Source organism: Anas acuta, chromosome 17 (assembly GCF_963932015.1).
Source record: "Anas acuta chromosome 17, bAnaAcu1.1, whole genome shotgun sequence".
NCBI classification, from domain to species: Eukaryota; Metazoa; Chordata; class Aves; order Anseriformes; family Anatidae; genus Anas; species Anas acuta.
This window is the reverse complement of record NC_088995.1, coordinates 13,354,641-13,373,934: the sequence shown is the minus strand read 5'-3', so window position 1 is coordinate 13,373,934 and position 19,294 is coordinate 13,354,641. Positions and strand designations below refer to the sequence as shown.

The 19,294-nt window shown below is 38.7% G+C and overlaps 1 protein-coding gene across 1 annotated transcript; it reads left to right on the top strand.

The window, feature by feature from the left end:
- Nucleotides 1-3,156: 3,156 nt before the first annotated feature.
- On the top strand, nt 3,157-7,929 carry RAN (RAN, member RAS oncogene family). The gene is made up of 7 exons (XM_068654311.1): nt 3,157-3,289; nt 4,179-4,221; nt 5,121-5,205; nt 5,299-5,424; nt 6,463-6,650; nt 7,216-7,386; nt 7,504-7,929. Exons 2-7 carry the CDS (start codon nt 4,186-4,188, stop codon nt 7,546-7,548), a joined length of 651 nt encoding a protein of 216 aa, XP_068510412.1. The 5' UTR covers nt 3,157-3,289; nt 4,179-4,185; the 3' UTR covers nt 7,549-7,929.
- The last annotated feature ends 11,365 nt before the right edge of the window (nt 7,930-19,294 follow it).

The following is a 19,294-nucleotide window of genomic DNA, read 5'->3' as shown; positions in this document are numbered from 1 at the left end:
GAACTAATTTTAATACAAAGTGGGGGTAGGTCATGCATATGTATAGGCATCTCAAGAAACTTCATGCATATGTAACTCTTCACCACGTATAACCCAGGCGAGTGCCATGTTGGGGTGCGCACGACTTTGGTGGGACTACCCTCTGTGCTGCCCAGCGCTGAATAAACACACCTACTTTACAATCTTACTGATTGTGGAGTTTGCTTTCTGCACGTCATTACCAAAAGCAGACAGACTGCATCTCCCGCTGTTGCTACTTCTGCTGGCCAGGTTTAGGCATCCCACTGTCCCTGCGGTTTTAAGCCACAGCTTGGGGTCACCCATGAAACAGCTATGAAGGACCCACATCATGACTGGAAATGTAAAAAGGCAAGCTGCACGTTTGGGTCACAAGGTGGTCAGTTGACTTCTTTTAACTCTTAGGCCAAAAAGGGTTGAGAAACACTGTGTTTTATTAATGTTTAGGTCTCCACTACAACACCAAAACCAGTGACTGCAAGGGCTCACAGGATAAGGAACTCACCAACGTGCTGAATAGGTGCAACAGCAGGCCTTAAGGGCCTGAGAGCTTCTAGGAAATAAATCATGGACATTTTATAGAAGGCAGAAGGTCTTTAGTAGTGGTGTGGTTTTGTCCATAGGTGCTTGCTATCAAGTACTACTTCAAACTATAATTATCTGTAATTATTAGTATATACTCATAATTATTAGTATCCTGGTTCTAGTGTATATAAACTTTATTTCCAACATTATTTGTTGAGCAGCAACTGTTTCTAAAAATGTCACTTTTGGATACTGAGTATAATAATCCAATACTATTTATATATTTTATGTATTTAAATAATTTTGTTCCAGTGTTGGATGAGGAATTTAAACTTGGCATTGTAGAGGCATTGTAAACTGCTTCGATGACAGTAAGTTGCTGAATTTTGTTCTCTGAAAAAATTCAGATCTGCATCTGCTCTTCACCATTGACTTAGTAAATGCTTATTTTCCAAGAGTATAGTCTGTTAATGAAACTTGGAGTAAGACATGCTTTTTCATTTTATGTCAGCTTTACATGGTTAAAAAAAAAAAAAATGAAAATTGACTTTCAAATGCATATTTTGATTGAATTTTAGTACTGTGTGATCCATGTTACCTATTCATGCTGAAAGTGACTAATTTCCTCTTAAAATCTTTTCAGTGTAATTTCCTGTGTCGCCTTGAACATCAGCATGTAGACCTCCGTTCCTGCTTGAGCTCGTATTCCAGATACTTTTCTACCAGTGGGAGGTATACTTTCTCTGCATTGCTTGCTAGCATATATTGTTGCCTTCTTTTACAGTTTACAAAATGGTTTTTCTTCTTACTGATAAAGCAGTTCTTAAATATGATACTGTTGGAGCTATTTATCTCCCGTAATAGTACCTTTTGTACCAATCCTCATTTGTCCTTAAATAACTTATTAATAAAGGTTGTCTTTTACTTTAAGTAAATCTTTTTATCTGCTTCAGTGAGTTGCTACGTTTGTTCTCAGCTAACCTGAGTCAAATTATAGGAAACAAAGATCTTTTAAAGGCAATTATTTTGCTGATTACCTAGTGGTATCTTGTGGACACCAATCTCTTAGATAGCAATCTGATGCTGTTGATGAGTGCTTGGAAGTGTTTTTTTTTTGTTTTTTTTTTACCTTTGCTGAATGTGACTATCTGTAGCAGATATTCTATAGATGCTCTGAACACTTATTTATACATGATTATAAAACCTAGATCCCACATAGTAATTTATAGTGACTTTTAAATATTAGAGAAGAGCTCAAAACCTACAACAGGGGACTTTTTAATTGGCCATCTATTTTAATAATTCAAATTAAAGAATCAGATAGTATTACCACTTATGTTTGAAGGGGAAAAAGTAGTTCAGTAATTTATCTGTAACACTACTGAGAAGTTTATAAAGTACACTGAATGGTCTATAAACAAAGTTAGAGATTGATTTTTCTCCTGGAAGTGTTTATATTCTTAAAACCTGCCAAACTCCCCTAATGTGGCTTTGTGGGCTCCTATTTATAAATGACTGCCTATTTGTCAAGAAAAGAGGTGGAATTCACAAGGGTTTTATAAAGATAGAATTATGCTGAGAAAAATGTAAGATGAGTTATATATTCTGAAAAATATCCTTCCTGACACCTAGAGGTGATGAGCAAATATGCTAAAAAAAAAAAGCAAACACAAACAAGTTGTCCAAAAAGAAAGCAAGTTCAACAAGCCAGTGATTCTTCCAACAAAGAAAATCTTACGCAACATTTGTATTGCCGTCAAATAAGCAAAACATACAGTGGAGTGCAATGACTCTTGCAAAAGTTTCTGTACACATTGCTACTATATATGTAGAAAATTAGCAAGATATAAACTACATTGTTGTATTTAATCTGCCATTAAATATTTTTAATATTATTTCAATACAGAGGTATTTAAACTTCGTTGATTGTGTTTTATGGATGTACCAACACTTTTTGCAGACCATGTAAAAGTTGCATAAGTATACTAGGGAAAAAATTGAGAACTATGGTAACCATAACTATACACGGGGAAAAATTAGGGGATCAGTGTGAACTTGGGAAGTTGGTATGTATAATCTATACAAAACATCTATTTTATGTTGTCTTAGAGTTTTTGGGCAACTTTGTTCCACTGAAGTTTGGACGTGAGTGGTGAGAAAACTTCTATAGGGCTTACAATGCATGTTTTATGTTCATTCACGTGCACTGTAATGAATGCAGATCAGTTCGTATGACGTAAGAATAATGGTTGTAAGGCACATTTAAGGACAGCCCTTTTGAGCACAGTTTTTACCTTAGAGTCAATCGATTAAACCCTCTAATTAGACATCCCAACCGCTTTATTAAACGGTGCCAGCGACACTTTAGTAGTTTCTCCAAGCAACTACGTGCGCTTTTAAAACTCTGGGTGGACCAAGAACCGGGTCACCTGACCCCATTCTCCAGGACACGAACGGGGACGAGGCCGACGAGGCCCTCGAGGTCTCTCGGACCGACCTCTCCATCAGCCCTCGGCACGGCGGTCGGAGGCCCCCTTCTCGCCCCGGCGGCTGTAGCTGCCTCAGGCGGGGCCGCCGCGCGCCCGCTGCCTCCCGCCCGCTCCCCGCCACACCCCACGTGACGCGCGGTCCCTCCCCCTCCCTGCAGCCGCGCGGCGTCGCTCTCCGGGCATTTGAACCGCGCTTCCGCCATCTTCCCAGCGCCCAGTCACTGCGCGGAGCGCCGCTGAGAGGAACCTCGCGGAAGGTAACGGGCTCGGCGCGGCCTCCGTTTCATCCCCCCGAGGGTGCGGGGGGGGAGCGGGGCCGCTCGGAGAAGAGAGCGGGACGAGGTGGGCGCCGCGTGGGAGCGGGGCTGGGGCGCGGCGCGGCTGGGCCTCTGTGAGCGGCGCTGGTGCCGTGAGGCCGTTGGCCGTGCGCGGCGCCCCCCTCCCGCCGCTCCTCAGAGCGGGGTGAGGGCCGGCTCTCCTCTGTCCCCGCAGCCAGGGCGGGCGGCATCCGGGAGATAGAGTGGAGCGGGGCCCCCGAGCAACGGCCCGTGGGGGAGGGGAGACGGCGCTGCCCAGTCATGGTGGCGCTGGGCCCGCTGTGAGGGGGGGCGGGTGGGGAGGCGTCGTTGGGGATCCCCCAGAGAACCCCCGGGCAGCTCTTCCCGATGCGTGTGTTCGGGGGGAGGGGGGGGTATAACCGCTTGTGAGTGGCTCGGGGGGGGCTCTCTGTGGAGCTGGGTTGAGGGCAGCCCTCCGCGAGGCGGTAGTGGGGGGGTGGAGGGGGTGCAGCTCGGGCTGGGGGAACCGGCCCGAAAGGCAGAGGGGCGCGGCGGCCGCCGCTGTTGCGGGGCGGAGGGGGGTGGAGGGAGGCGCCGCCATTTCCGAACGCTCCCGCCGCGTGTGTGTGGGGGGAGGCGGCAGTGGACCGGGACTGGGGCCGGGGGGGAGCTGGAGGGAAGAGGGGACCGAGGGGGGGGAGCGGTGTGGGCCCGGCCGCAGCCCCCCCTCGGGCCGCTGCCGAGTGGCGCGCAGAGCCACGCGCCTCGGAAGGCGGTTTGGGAACTGAAAAGGGCGCCCAGCCCCTTCCGGCGAGGCCCTGAACCAGCTCGGCGCCTGTGAGCTCACATGCTTCCATTTCCCCTGCAGACCCAGCATGGCTGCCCAAGGAGAGCCCCAAGTGCAGTTTAAGGTAAAGGATTGAGATTTTTTTATTTATTTATTTTTTTTGTTCTTCCCCTTCAGTAGAAAAGTAGCAGGAACGACTCTCAAGTACCAGTGTGGATGGTAGGTTTGGGTCTGAAGTGCTGCTCTTCCATTAATAACGCAACCAGCATATGATTTGTACCACATTATGTTCAGTTGTCAGTCTAGTGCTATTTGTTGTTTAATGTAAGTATCGTTTTATAAACAAGAAAAAACAAACATTAAAACTTATTAAAAGAAACATTCACAGCAGTAAGCAGAATGTGCTTAACATACCACACAACAAGTTAACATACCAAGTTAACACGTGACTTAACATACCATGTTGTTCTGACTTGGGGGCAGAACATACTTAAGAACAGAGGTTTGTTTTTTATTTATTTATTTATTTATTTATTTTTATTTTAACAGCCAGAAGTCTTAAAGACTGCTTCATGGAAGATCGTTACTTGTGTTTCTTCCAATGCTTGGCTAGGATATCCCAACTGCTAGTTGTGCAGGTTTTTTTAATTGCAATATTGCAGTGAGTCTATCCAGTTCGGATGCTTAAATGAGTTTATTTAAATGCTGTTGCATTCTGTTTGAATAACCCAAATGTTCTTAATTCAGTTACTTACCTCTTAGTAGAACTACATTTACAATACATAGTAGTTTTTAGTTATGGGAATTAGGAATGTTTGACTGGAGTTACAGATTGACAGGTTTAATAAATGGGGTCCCAATACAGCAAGTTACTTCATGGGTGATTTCAGTTTTTTGTTTACAGCATTCTGGAAGACTGAAGTCTCTGTGGTAATTAAAATGGGCAATAAATGCCTTGAAGTGTGTTGCTTTAACTCTTTTTTTTTTTTTTTTTTTTTTTTTTTTGCTTTAATGTATTAACAGCTTGTCCTGGTTGGTGATGGTGGCACTGGTAAAACAACATTCGTAAAACGTCATTTGACTGGTGAATTTGAGAAGAAGTATGTAGGTATGTCTGAAGAAACTTTCAAGATCTAATATTTTACAGTTGAAAGTACAGTTCACAACTTATTAAGTGGAATGCTCTTCTCTATTCGTATAGCAACGCTGGGTGTTGAAGTTCATCCTCTGGTGTTCCATACTAACAGAGGCCCTATTAAATTTAATGTATGGGACACAGCTGGCCAGGAAAAGTTTGGTGGTCTGCGAGATGGCTATTACATCCAAGGTAAGATGTGTTTATATATGGGAATACCCTGTAGCTGTCAGAGGTCAAGACTTCAATTCTATTCAATTTGGCCAATCTGAAAGCTTTTGCTTGGCTTTCTAGTGTTGAACTGGTTTCTGAGTTTTCAAACAGATACATATGTGTGTGTGTACGTATATAAACAGAAATATACAGATATTTCCTTTGCTAGGCAACCTGCCCTGATACAGGAAGGCTTTGTTTCAGTTTGCTACTGCAGGCTGCGGTAGTAATGAACGATTGTGCACCCTAAAAAATGCATCTGGTGAAATAAAGCAGTTAAAAAGTGAAAGTATGCATTTCAGTTAGTAATACTTATATCTGTATTAGCATCCTGTGCTGGTGCAAAGACTTGAAATGCACAAACTGTAAAGTCTTCAGATACAGTGAAGTTCTGTGTATCCTTGACAGAGGCTAGTTGCCTTTAGAAGTAGTGACAGCCCTAGTTTTTCTTTGGCCAAGCTCTATTCTTTGTGTACTTTAGTCAGCTGCATATTTTAATACTCTGCAAGGGATGATTAGATTCTGACGCTATTGCTTTTTCTTTAGAAATATCAGGATCAAGTCAAGCCCTTGTGTAATTTGAAAAGCTTTTCTGGACGAGGGCATCCTGAGATGTGGACTACAAGCTCTCAACTTATCTGAAAGCCTTGATAGGATACCTAAGATTAGTTAATTGGGTATTGACTAATTTCTGTCAAATTTTGGGGTAAATTACACTTGATTTTTGTAATCCTATTCTATTTCTATGTCATGCAACAATAAGGTGTTCAGTAGGACAGTGGAATTAATAAAACTAGCTGGTATTTGGGCACTGAAGATGTAAAATGACAGGGTCATGGGCTGAACTCTGCAGACTCCTGTGCATTGAACTTCTTAAGTGTATTCTCAGAACTGTGAGGAAAAAGCTAATGCAGGCACCCCTAATGTAAGACTTTTAAGGGTACCTTTTCCCACTCTGGTTTATAAGAAAGTTAAGCACTTACTCTTCAATGTAACTCCAGACTTCTTTTCTTACAGCCCAGTGTGCCATCATAATGTTTGATGTAACATCAAGAGTTACTTATAAGAATGTACCTAACTGGCATAGAGACCTGGTACGGGTATGTGAAAACATCCCTATAGTGCTCTGCGGCAACAAAGTGGATATTAAGGACAGAAAAGTCAAGGCAAAATCCATTGTCTTCCACAGGAAGAAGAATCTCCAGGTATGATGTCATGAGCTTGTAGGAATCTAGATTTACAAAGTCTTACCAGCTGCATTTGGGTGTTCTGCCTTTCTTACTACAGGCTCTAATATTTCAGTTTACATCCCGTTGGCTACTTGAACCTAACTTCAGGGAAGGGAAAAGTGATGATCTTGTTAAAAGATGATCATCATCACTAGTATTGAGCAGAAGCTGTAAGTTCTCTTGTATACATTTGGCTTTTACTGCTCAAAATCTCATTGTGATGCAGAAGTAAGATAGTTCAAAGTAGACCTAAGAATACAAGAACAAGAGGTACTTACGCCTGTATTCTTGTAAGCATAAGAGGTGCCACTGCCTCCTGAAAGTTGCACTTTTGATCAGATTGTTTTTTGTGAAAATATAAATTTCTGACTGTTTGCATGAAATGGTACATCTCTGGACACTTGTTTCATAACTACTTCTGAAAGCATAAGCAGAAGTCACAGTCAGAAAGAGTACAATGATAAAAATAGAGCGAATCGTGCTTGTTAATCTTGGTATGTTCTAAGTGTTATGTACAAAATATACTTTTTTTTTTTGTCAGTATTATGACATTTCAGCTAAGAGTAACTACAACTTCGAGAAGCCTTTCCTCTGGCTTGCTAGGAAGCTAATTGGAGATCCCAACTTGGAGTTTGTTGCCATGCCTGCTCTTGCGCCACCTGAAGTTGTTATGGACCCAGCACTGGCAGCACAGTATGAGCAAGACTTACAGGTAACTGAGGAAGGGGCAAAGGTCAAATGATTGCGTGATGATTAGCACGTGGACTCTTGGGAGTAACTGGGAAAAAAAAATAAAACAGTTCCTAAGTGTAACTTCTCTCTTTTCCAGATTGCTCAAACCACTGCACTGCCAGATGAAGATGATGACCTGTGAGGGATGAAGCTGGAGCCCAGCGTCAGAAGTCTAGTTTTATAGGCAACTGTCCTGTGATGTCAGTGGTGCAGCGTGTTTGCCACTTTATTATCTAGCTGAGCAGAACATGTGCTTAATCTTTGGGATGCTGAAAGAGATGAATGGGCTTCGGAGTGAATGTGGCAGTTTAACAAAACAAACAAAACAACAAAACAAAACCAAAACTTCATATTTTGGACCTGCATATTTAGCTGTTTTTTGGACTGCAATTACTTCCCCTTTTGAGTTTCAAATATAAGACTGCTGCAGTCACACAGAATGTTAAGTGGTAAATCTTGTTTCTGTCATTCCCATTCTTTTTTTTTTGTTTAGATAATAAAGTTGTATTTCAAATATCTCTAAGCAAGTGAATTCTCATGCGTTGTTAGAAAACTCTTTGAAGTGTCTTCTGTTCTTCAGTTAAGGCTAATCTTTGCTTGCCTGCTGCACTTCTTACTCTATTTCCTTTCTCTATATGTTATGCTCCTGTTACTAAATCAAAGCTAACAGTTAACCTTCCATGGATTTCCTTATGCATATAATTAAAGCGTCTGAGCAAAGCTGAACTAACTGCCAGGTAAAACTAAAGAAGTGAACACTTTAGTGGTAAGTGGCAAGATCACCAGATAAGCATAAATTGACCCATGTGAGTGGGAATGTTTGGGCTGCAGAGTGACCTGGGAATGAAGTGTAGTTCAGTTTGCATATGCTACTTTCAGATACGGTCTCTCAACTTTATAACTTCGAACTGTATGTTTTCCAACATACCTTCACGGAGGGTTTTTTTTTTTTTTTTTTTTAAGTAGCCAGTAACAAATGGCAGCTAGGTTTGTTAGGTGACTGAAAGCTGTATCTTTGCATGGAACATCAGTAGAGCTATAGTTGATCAAACTCTCTAAGCATCGTAAAACTCACTAACTAGAAAACAGCTGTAGATGAGCTAAAAAGCTCTCGGCTGCAGGAAAGCATAATAACAAAAGCCACATATATATATGTATAAATACCTAGACTTTATTGTAACTGCACCAAGTTCTTAATTTGAAACTCCAGCTCATTACAGCACGACTGGTGGAAAATGTCTACTTTAAACATTATCTTGTAGAAATTAATCTTGGTCAATATTAGTACTGCTAGTAAACAAAACTAAGTTTAAGATGCCATTTTTCAGTAGTGTTTGAGTACATGAAGCCTTGAACTCTTCAGTTTTGTATTTTTGGTTTCTTAATAAAGTGGAGCATTTCATTTATTCCTTTTAACTTGCATGTTTGTATATGTAACTCCTACTTAAGTATTTCTTAACACTTCATTCTGATACGTGTTAGCAGAAAGTGTTGACTTCTCTGAAGGAGAGAACAATACTGCCTACTTAGTGCAAGTTCAAGTTCTGTGGGTTTTTAAAACTAGTTAACGAGAAGGTAAGTTGTATTTGGGACCTGAGACTTTTAAGGAAAAGGAGTAACATCATACTTGAGTTGTAAAGATAGACTTAAGATTCTATTGAATTTTACTGCTACAATATCTTGCTTTAGCTTTGTATTACAGGCTCTCTTCTGTAGTTTACTAATTTACTTTTGTTTATCTTGGTTAGTACTGCTAGCTTGTATCTGCTGCTGCTTCAGTAGTTGTGGAAGCCTTTTTGTCATAAAGTTGTTTAACTTCCAAATAATACAGTGTTTTAAAATTGCAAATCATTTAGGAAACTGAGGTAGTTCTTTTGCAGTGTTGATAAACCTTTAAAGGGAAGACAAAGCTGCAGTATTTGTTTGCCCCACTTCATAATGTGTATGATGTGATCTCTATGACGCCCCTGTTGTAGGCAGGTACTGGGATTTGGGTTAAGCAGCTAAAGATCTATGAAAAGTGAAAAAGATATTTAAAAAGTAGAACCACCATAAACTTCAGTGTTAATACCAAGTCAACAAAAACTTGAAAATAGGCAATAATTCCAGTTCTACTGTGAAGTAAAGCTTTTGACTTGAAAAGTTCTGGGTGTGGGATCAAATCCACTTGTTGCAGGACTGTACTTAACTTTTCATATTTAGCTGTTCTTAATTGTATAATGAAGCTGCCGTGACGTGCACATCCAGTTTCTTAGGCTGTTGTTCCTTAATTGTAACACTTTAGAAAGTTAACAGCTTTGAAGCTTTTCACAAGTTGGGTTTTAGAAAGATAAATTCCTCTATTAAGAAAACTTACCAAGAACTTCTGTACTGAATAGCCACATTAGTAGAGCTCCAACACCATCGTGACTGAACTAATAAGATAATCTGCAGTGCTCACTGTTTGTCCTGCTTGGCTGCTGGATGTAGACAGGGTTAGTTCAGGTAAAATGTAGGACTTGATATGTCCTACAGTGACATACCCACCCATCACTGGGTGTGTTTTTCTGACTCCATGATCTTTTTTTCAGATGCTTTGATAACATCACAGACTACTTCTAGTTTTTAACTGTCAAAAGTAAGATGTATTACAGAACTAGAAACAGTAAATAGGCCTGCAATAAAGCTGCAATGTTAGTGTCTAAGTCCAGAGTCTTGCGTTAGAGTAGTTGGAGAACTAGTGCATCTGGAAATCAGAAGGTGAGGCAAAAGCAATAGCTCAAACTGTCAGAGAAAATGGTTTGCTGTTGCTTACTGTACCTCTAAACTGAGGGTTGAGTGCATCCTTGGGAAAGCTGACATTGCCCTTGAATTTACTAGGCTTCCAATAGAAAATGCCTTTGAAAAGTGCTTGCCAACATTTCTACAACGGAATCTCTCTCTCTCCCTGTTCTGTCTGCAGGTTACAGTTCAACAAAATGCATCTATAATCTTGATTATAAACTGCTAGAAAAAACGCTGAGACTTTTTCCTGTCTTCTTCAGAAATAGCTGAATTCTGACTACTGGTCACTTTCTCTCACCTGGCTTTTTGGGCAATAGCTGTCTGAGCCCTGTTAAAGCCATCTCTCCTCTGCAGTGGGATGGAAAGAAGTGTTTTAGAAGCAACGGAAAAACTGTGCAAAGCTAAATCTCTTGCTTTCATCTGTCAGGTTTCATGTGGTTGCATTAATTTGTAGGTTTGTGTGTGTGTGTGGCTTTTGCTATGAGTTGAAATGTTTGCTTTTATTTTTTTATTTTTTCTTAGCATAAGCTGCACTATGGACATCCCATGAAAGAGTTCTTGCATATGTCCTGAAACATGTAATCACTTCTACAAGAAACACTTTAAGCTGGGAACCAATGTTAGGAGAATACTGTCTAGGACAGTTTAGTCACATGTAATGTTTTCTAACATGAAGTCGAGAGCACCTTGAAAACACCTGTAGTAAGTTTTCAGTTCATGGCCCTCTGGCTTGTCTGCAACTTCTCTATCTGGTGCATCAGCAAAGAAGGAAAAAGAAAAAAAAAAAAGTGGTGCACTTTTGGCTCTGACACAAACTCAGCCGGCTTAAAGTCCTGTACAGTTAAACTTGGAAGAATTTTATTCTTGAAAGCGGGACTTAACGTGTGGACCTATTTGATAGACCTAGTCTCACTGATGAGCCAAGACACAGTCTCTTTTTGTATCTCATTACTCAATTACTGAATATCCTGAAACGTGTTACTGTTAATTCTCTTTTAACTTGTCAAAAAGTGAACATTGTTCAATGAAGAAGTGGTACTTCCCAGAAATCTTAGTGTTCTAGAAGCTGTCATTGAAATGGGCTGATGTTCATAAGTGTGCCAGTTCAATAGAGGAATAGGTGTGGTTTCTGGGGTTGTCAGGCTTCATACTTGTCCTGCTGTGATCCCAGAGCCCTTTGATAAAAGGAGAGCTGGGATTCCAGTCTTCCTGGCTTACCTGAGAGCAGAAGTGAGGACAAATTTCCCAAAATATCAAACACCTTCATATAACGCTTAAAATGGTTTTTTATCCCCCATCTCTAATACGCTTAGTGGAAGCGTTTAAAACAATTTAATTGGAAACGGCTCCAGGTTACTAAAAGAGGTAACAAGGTAATTTACTGTTATCTGTTTCTATGTTGACAATTCATGAAAGGTCAGCTAAAATGAAAACTCTTAAGATTAAAATAGTCATAAGCAGGAAGCTCAAAGGTTGTTTTGTTTTTTATGCTGTTAACCAAAATTGTTAAGCCCAACATTTTTCACTGGTGTGTGATTCCTCTTATGTCTTAAGTGGCAAAATCACTGATTATACTTGGAAGAGTCAGAATCTTTGCTAGTACAGCTATAAGTTTTCTGCACAAAGTGCAGAAAAAAAGCAAGTAAGTGATTAGTGTAAATGGTTCTTGTTTACTTTGAACTTTTTCACGTAAGAGTTACTGTGCGCAAGCTGGTAGGACCTGTCTGATTTCCCAGCTGTGATGTGAATTCCTGTCACTGCCACTTCAAGCTTGTCATGGCACAGGAGGTCATTCTGGTGACTTTTGCATCTTGGTGCCCACTGAAAATAGTGCAGGAGGGAAGTGATGTGTGTTTTGCTTCTGCTGAGGATATATAGGAAAGTTACCTTTCAGTCAGGCTATTTTGATAGATTACACCATAATAAATTTGGTAAACATCTAGATCTCAGGTTGGGTTCATAAGGTGGGTATTGGGGAAGGAGATCAAGATGAAGAAGTTTGTCCCATTTATAAATAAGGTGAGTTATACAGGAAATCTTGATGTGGTTTCTTTTTTCTCTTGTGTTATCCATTGCCTATTGCTTTTGGAACTAGTACTTTTATTTCTCATTTAGGTCTGGATATTTTTGTTTTATTTCAATACCTGAACTGATGCTCAGTTATAAAACACTGAATTCAAACTGCAGTAAATGAGCACAGTGAATTTCAAGGCTGTGTGTAAAAGAACTATTTGAGATAGCTCATTTACCATCAGAAGCATAGAAATTGCCTGATACATGAAGCTTAAACCAGATTAAAGGGATCGGTTCTTACCTCACGATCTGAACAAGTTTGATATAGTTTCCAAAAACTTAAAACTTTTTTTTTTTTTAAAAAAAAGCATCTAATAACACCGATTAATTCCAGGTTAGCACAAAACTGCTGGAATGTAAAGGGATTGCTTTTGTGGTACCAGCTTCAGCCACGTGGTGGGGCACGCTGTCTTTGTTGCCGCTCTGATCAAGTAAAAGTATTAAAATGAAATATACTGGAGATCGCACAAGCAGCTTGTATTCAAGAAGGGAACAATGTGGATGCTTTTAGGTTTATTAACAATAATAAATAGTTATAATCCATGTGTAGTAGCAGCTTATTAGTTGATAGAAGTTTAAAAGAGTGGGTAAGTGTTTTCTTTGTATGCTATTTTATTGATGCAGTGTAAGACAAATGTAACAGCTTTTTATTTGGTTATTCCTTCATCTTCAGTTAAATACCCAAGAGTGTGAAATAGACCAAGAATGAATTACAGGGACACTTGCGTAAATAACAAAAGACTGTTTTACAAAAAAAAAAAAAAAAAAGCACAGCACTCTAAAGAGCTGCTGGCAAAGCTTGGGTTTTGCTATGATATCTTCCTAATTTTTCTACTCTTCAGCAATTTTTCTTACCGTTAGTTTTAAATCTAAGTTTAGTTAAATTAAAGGTTAATAATAATTGTATAATAACAGTATAACTTTATTTGTAAAAATGAATCCACACGTGAAGTGCTGATCCCTTTATCTTTATGCAAAACAAGTATGGTGAGGGATATATAACAGTAAAAACTTTGCACAACACGGTTTCATACAGTTTTATGTAACGTCATGCTAGGATCTTGTAGTCAAGTTGCAGTGCAGACAGTGACATGCACAGAAAGTTTGCAGGGTCAATGATCTGAGCATTATAGTTCCCGTCTCTAATGGGACTGTAAGGGAGAAAAATGTTCTTCTGTTGAGACCTTGAGATTTGAAACAAGGTTTGCTGGAAGAACTGTACTGTGATGGCTTTCTCTGACTATGCTGGAGAACAGTACCTTGTGTGGTATGTGTAGTATGGGATAAACGGCCTCTGTACAGTCCAGCTGAGGTCCCTGTTTCAGAGTGAAATCAATACGTGACTGGCTACACAGGCACATTCCTAGCTGATGTAGTACTGGCAGAACTGATGGCAGCTATCACTATCACACAGAAAAAGCTAGGTAGTATGGCATAGAACTAATGTGGCATCCTCAGAACTATAGTCCAGTTGACAAGATAAAGCAATATGCAAAATGTTTCACAAGGCAGGGAGAAGGCACCTGTTGTAAGGGTCTGAACCTGTGAAGTGAGGGGGAACTCAAAGTCAGGAAGATGGAAGTATGCATGTAGAAAAGTGGAGAGTGGCTAAAGAAATACATAAATCATGGTTAAAGAACAAAATGTTGTAATGTGATAGTGATTAATACAACACTCTAAAGCATAACTAACTAGTGACAGTTACACATAATGGCAGTCTTCTATTAGAAATCAAAGAAAATAGAACAAAGTGGTATGTGGGGGGGAAGGTGCAGGTTGCAGGGGCAGGGAAATAAGAAACCTCTCCTGGCAACTGAGACCTTCACTGAATGAATCTCTACCACAGGAGTTTGAGTAAGACTAGTTTTGTATCTAACAAATTGTAAGAGCTTCTTGTATCCATACATGAGATAAACTGATCCAGCTCATGTGCCTTGCTTGAAAGCACTTCAGGTAGTGCTGCCAGATACCATGGCAAAAAGCTCTAAGGAGAGAGGAAACAAATTTTCTAGCAGAAAATAATAATTTTTCTACTACTAATCTTCATTGTGCTTGGGTCAGTTGAACTCAGTAGAACTTCTGAGGCTTACATGGACGCTGTATGGCAAATTCTGCATTAACACTTTATGATTTGAAGATTACATGTCAGGCAGAGCATTTTACCACACTTTCTTGTAGTGAATAGCTTGGCATTTTCTACATCAGGCATTATTTGAGTAAGCAACAGGGATGTTTAAGAATGTGCAAAGAATCAATGTTTTTTTAGGCATGTAATATATTCTGGATTGCAGTTTGTAAGTCTTAAACCCCGGGGCAAGCATTTTTTTTTTCCTGTTTCACTACTCCTTTCAGTTATTTTTGTTGACTTTTTTTGCCAAGTGTACTTCAAGCACTCCCAAGCAGGTAGCTGCTGTCTTTTTGATGTCTGTAAGCAGTGCCTTGTATAATTAATATGCCCTGACCATGGAAACTTCAGTATAACACTTACAAAACAATAATACTTTTTTTTGTGTGTAAATATAATATTCAGTGATATTTATAGACTCCTTAAATAACTAATTTTAAGATATCACTTGCAGCTGAAGATGACTGGCCTTTTTGAATCCTTTTTAGTTAGAAATGGTGTGTGTGTTTTTTTTTGTTTTTTTTTTTTTTGTTTGTTTTGTTTTTTTTTTGTTTTTTTTTTGTTTTTTTTTTTTTTTGTTTTTGTTTTTTGTTTTTTTGTTTTGTTTTGTTTTCAATTATGAAAATACTTCATATTTTAACCCAGTTCTGTGATTCCAACATGTCTTGTGACTTTTTGAATCTTTGGGATTGTTACGGCAGCCAACAGAGATAAGGCATTTCTCTAGTCAGATTATTAAGCAATACAGTAGGGTGGGGACCAAACCAAAAGCAGTCATGGTGGTCAAAAGAGTACATTGAAGAGAATTTATGCTAGGATTTGATTTATGTGTTGACCCTCCTTTATCAACAGGGAGCCAAAACTCCAAGACTCACAACCCAAAAGTGGGGGTGGGGCTTGATGGATATTCTGGAATTCAGTTATCGTGCTCTCAAATTAATCAGCTGCACTTTGGACTCAAAAACTATTCAAATCATACAAACATGAGTTTGGAAGACCCTGTGGACTCAAGCTAGTGCCCTATGTGATTTCTGTCACCACCTTCATTGCTTTTGCCAGATCTGAAGTAAGAAACTAAAAAGACAGGAGCTGTGGTGTTCTCCATAGAAAGAGAAGTCTTTAGTATGTACATCTGTAGTAGGCTCAGATGTTCTTGCTGAGAAACACTTTGCAGATTGGCTTCCATTTGTGCTAGTAAACTTGTTTCACAAAGCAGTTGGATGAAATTTTCATGCAGTTACTTTTACCTAGAAGAGCAAGAGAGAACTGGGTAAGACTAAGAGAAATTGGCATATATTCCAAAGGCAGAACTTTATTATGGTGAAATAATTCTGTAATTAAGGAAGTCTGACTACCTGAATTGACGCCAAAAATGCAGTCGTTATAGGCAGTGGTTTTTTTGGCAAATAAAAATTTTATTATATGATTAGCCAAGTTAACATAAGTTTGACATTAAGGCCTAGATAATCAAAGATTCCACTGAATTAAATATTTGGTATTTGCATGAAATCTTAAACTATTTTTGAAAAAAAATACAAAAAACGCCAAGTATTTTGTTCAGTATATAGAATAACACGTTCAAGACAGTACAGCAGAGGAAAAGTCCAATACACAGGACAATATGGTAAACAGACAATAAAAAGAGTAATGCAATAACCATAATCAGCAAGTGGGACCTCATCCAAAGAAAACTTAAGTGCGTGATTTAATGTATGACGTTATTCACCTGCTTACTTGGTCTTTGAATCACCAGGCTCTGAAATCTTTTCAGAAAGAATGTATAATCAGCCTAACATTACATATATAGCATTGTAAAAGTATGTGCATCTGATTAGTCCTAAATTTTGCTGCCAAAAAGCTGTATTTTACTTTCTGGCATCAACTCAGCAACTTCACATTTTCTTAATTAGAAAAATATTTTTCCATGATAGCATTTGCCTTGTTGAATTAGCTCCAGGATTTTTGTTTGTTTGCTTTTTCTTCAGTCTGAACTTTTCTGTTTGTCCTTTTCGGTATAATCAACTCAAGGAAAATCTCATGCAATATTTTCTTGTGTGGTTTACTTCCCAATTGTTTTTGCCACAATCTTTTACTAACTGAAATAATATAGGGACCAGTATCATACGATGGCCACAGCCACCCCTGGATTGTCTTTTGCTAGATTGTGTTGTGCAAATCAGAACTTTAATGCCTGCAGTTCTTTCAGTAATGAAGCTTTTTCATAGCTTATGTGGTTTTTCACTGCTCTGAGAAGGATTTGAGTAACTCATTAGCCGTGACTGGGATGGATCCACCTGCACATGAGAGTTGGAGGCCCAGTGAAGAACTCATGAAGTAGCTTGCTGCGGCACATCTGAGAGCTGCTCATGTGGCATTCTAGTTGTACTGTTAAAGATCACAGTCCTGAGAAGGTGGATGGATCAAGAATCATCTTACTGTTAATAACAGTAACACAGCTTAAAAATATAGATTTTATTAGCAACTATTCCTCATGCTAGTAAAACATCTGTGCCCCTCCCATAGCAGTGTTCTTTCAAAGGCAGTATATGTCTTGCAGATTGTACGTACAAGAACTTTATGCATACTGCTTTTCCATAGGTCTAGAATGTCTTGGTTTTATTTTTTGTTAAAGTTGTTCTTTATTGTGCCTTGAGGGTTTTTTTCTTTTGTTTTTTTTTTCTTTTTTTTTTTTTTAAGGGTAGTTTGCTCTGTGTTGTAAATTCAAATTTGTTATTACAAGACTTTCCACTGAGAATCAGTGTTGATTTTTTTTCAAAATTAATATTTGCCTGTGACAAATAAATAAATGAGGAAGATTATGGAAATGCAATGATTCTGTGGCTTCTGAGGTCATTGTTGTAAAAAACAGCTGGAATGCACCAGAAGAACTAATTTACCTCATCCTTGTGCTGCAAGGATGAGGCAGACTATTTTCATTGTATCCCTGACAATCATCTGTGCAGCCTGTCCTTCAGGGCTTCCAATAATGGAGGTTCCACACATCATTAATGACAACTATTCACGTCTTTTTTCTTTTCTTGTTTTTTCCTCTAATGAAAAGCACTCTTTCAGATGAATTCTTTATTTCAAAGTTTAAATGTACAGAAAAACTTTAAATGGTACTGCATTTTTTATAGCCCTAGATAAAACTTACAAACCTGAACTTTAACTAAAGGTGCTAGCTGTTGGTTGGGAAAATATTAAAAGAAAAAAGACCCAATTTTTTTTTTTTTTTTTTTTTTTTTTTTTTTTTTTTTTTTTTTAAGTTCTTAGAACATGGGTAAATCTCTTGTTCTCTCATAGGTATCCACAGTTCAAAGGATATTTACTATTTCATAGAATAGATGGATTTTAGCAAACACTGACTATGAAGATCCCAGTACAATAGCATGAAATAACACATCTTTGACAGTAACTGTTAACTAATGCATTTTAAACAAGAACTAAAAAAAATCACTTGTATATTTGTTTACTTAGAATTGCCCAGTGAGTTATGAAAGTACGGAAGGGTTAGTGTTTTTTTTTTTTTAAGTTCAAATAAAACGCTAAATTCAAATTATACGCTAGATTTTCACTGGTAGTTACATAATGCACATCAGGATTATATTTAAGGGATTACAATGAAAAGGGAGTGTAGTTGTTAGATGCCTGAGAACAGAAGCAAATTAATTCTTCCCAGCACTCAAGAGTGCTACGATATGTTACTCAAGCTATTTGTGCAGTCCATCATGTGAGGAAAGGAGACCTTCAATGCAAGAAATCTTAAAGCAGGAGTCAGTGTCTTCTGCCTTATTCCTGTCCTATACATCAATACAAGTTAATATGATGACACAAATATATAATCAGTTGGTGAATTTTACTGTCTTCTGGTTTTGAGTGAGATTTATTTTCCTGCTTTTCTGTGAAATTAGGGGGCTACAGCGTTTCTTCTTTTAATAAAACTCTCATTGCTCTATCAATTAGTACTGCCTTCTATCATTATTTTGTAATACAACAAGGGAAGAGCACAAGGAAGGAAATATATTCTTGAGTGTCTATGAAAATATCATTAAGAATGTGTTTGGGGCAGCCTGTAACTAATGGCTCTCTCTAAATAGTGCAGGATTCTACCCTAAGAAAGTTGTTCTCTTGATGAAAGAGGATTTGCTGAAACTGAAAGAAGCTGCTTCAATAGTAGTGGTTTTTAAATTAAAGCAAAATTCGAGAGAATACAACAAACTTGCTGGAACCACCGATCAAAATACTAATCAATATGCAGCATGTCATTCTAGATAACTAGTTCACCTAGATGAAGAGTTAACTTCAAGTAACATAACTTCTGCCTCTGTTCTTATTTTTTCATTTACAATGTAGGGGTAAATTACCTATATTATAAAACAGAGCTTGTTAACAAAGTACTGTCTTCTGATGTACTTTAAAAAAAAGCCATTAACTACTTGCAAGATACTTCAATACAGAAATGTTTTCAGCCAATGCATTCTGATGAGCTCTTTTGGTTCCCATGCTCAAAGAAGAACTAAGATGTTGGAAAAGGAAAAATCAAACCAAAACAATCCTTCCAACTACTGTGCTTTTGTTTTAAGTGCTGCCAAATGCAAGTTGGACCTGTGTCATGATATGGGACTAGATTTTTCTTCCAAAAGACAAACTGGAAGTCAGTCTTGGTGACTGGGGTGGAGCTGGTATAAACCAATCTGTGGCTCCTTTGTATGGCTGAAATGAGCTATGCAATGAAAGAGGCAGGGTATGAGTATCTGCAATGCAGACTTTGTACCTAGTACAAAAATAAAATATCAGACTTGTTGCTAGTACAAAAAAAAAAAAAAAAAAAATGTGAACTCCCTTTCCTGCTTATAAACTGTACAGTGACTGCACTGGTAGAGTGGCTTTTGCTGTATCCTGTTAAACCTTAGAAAGGGGGACAAAG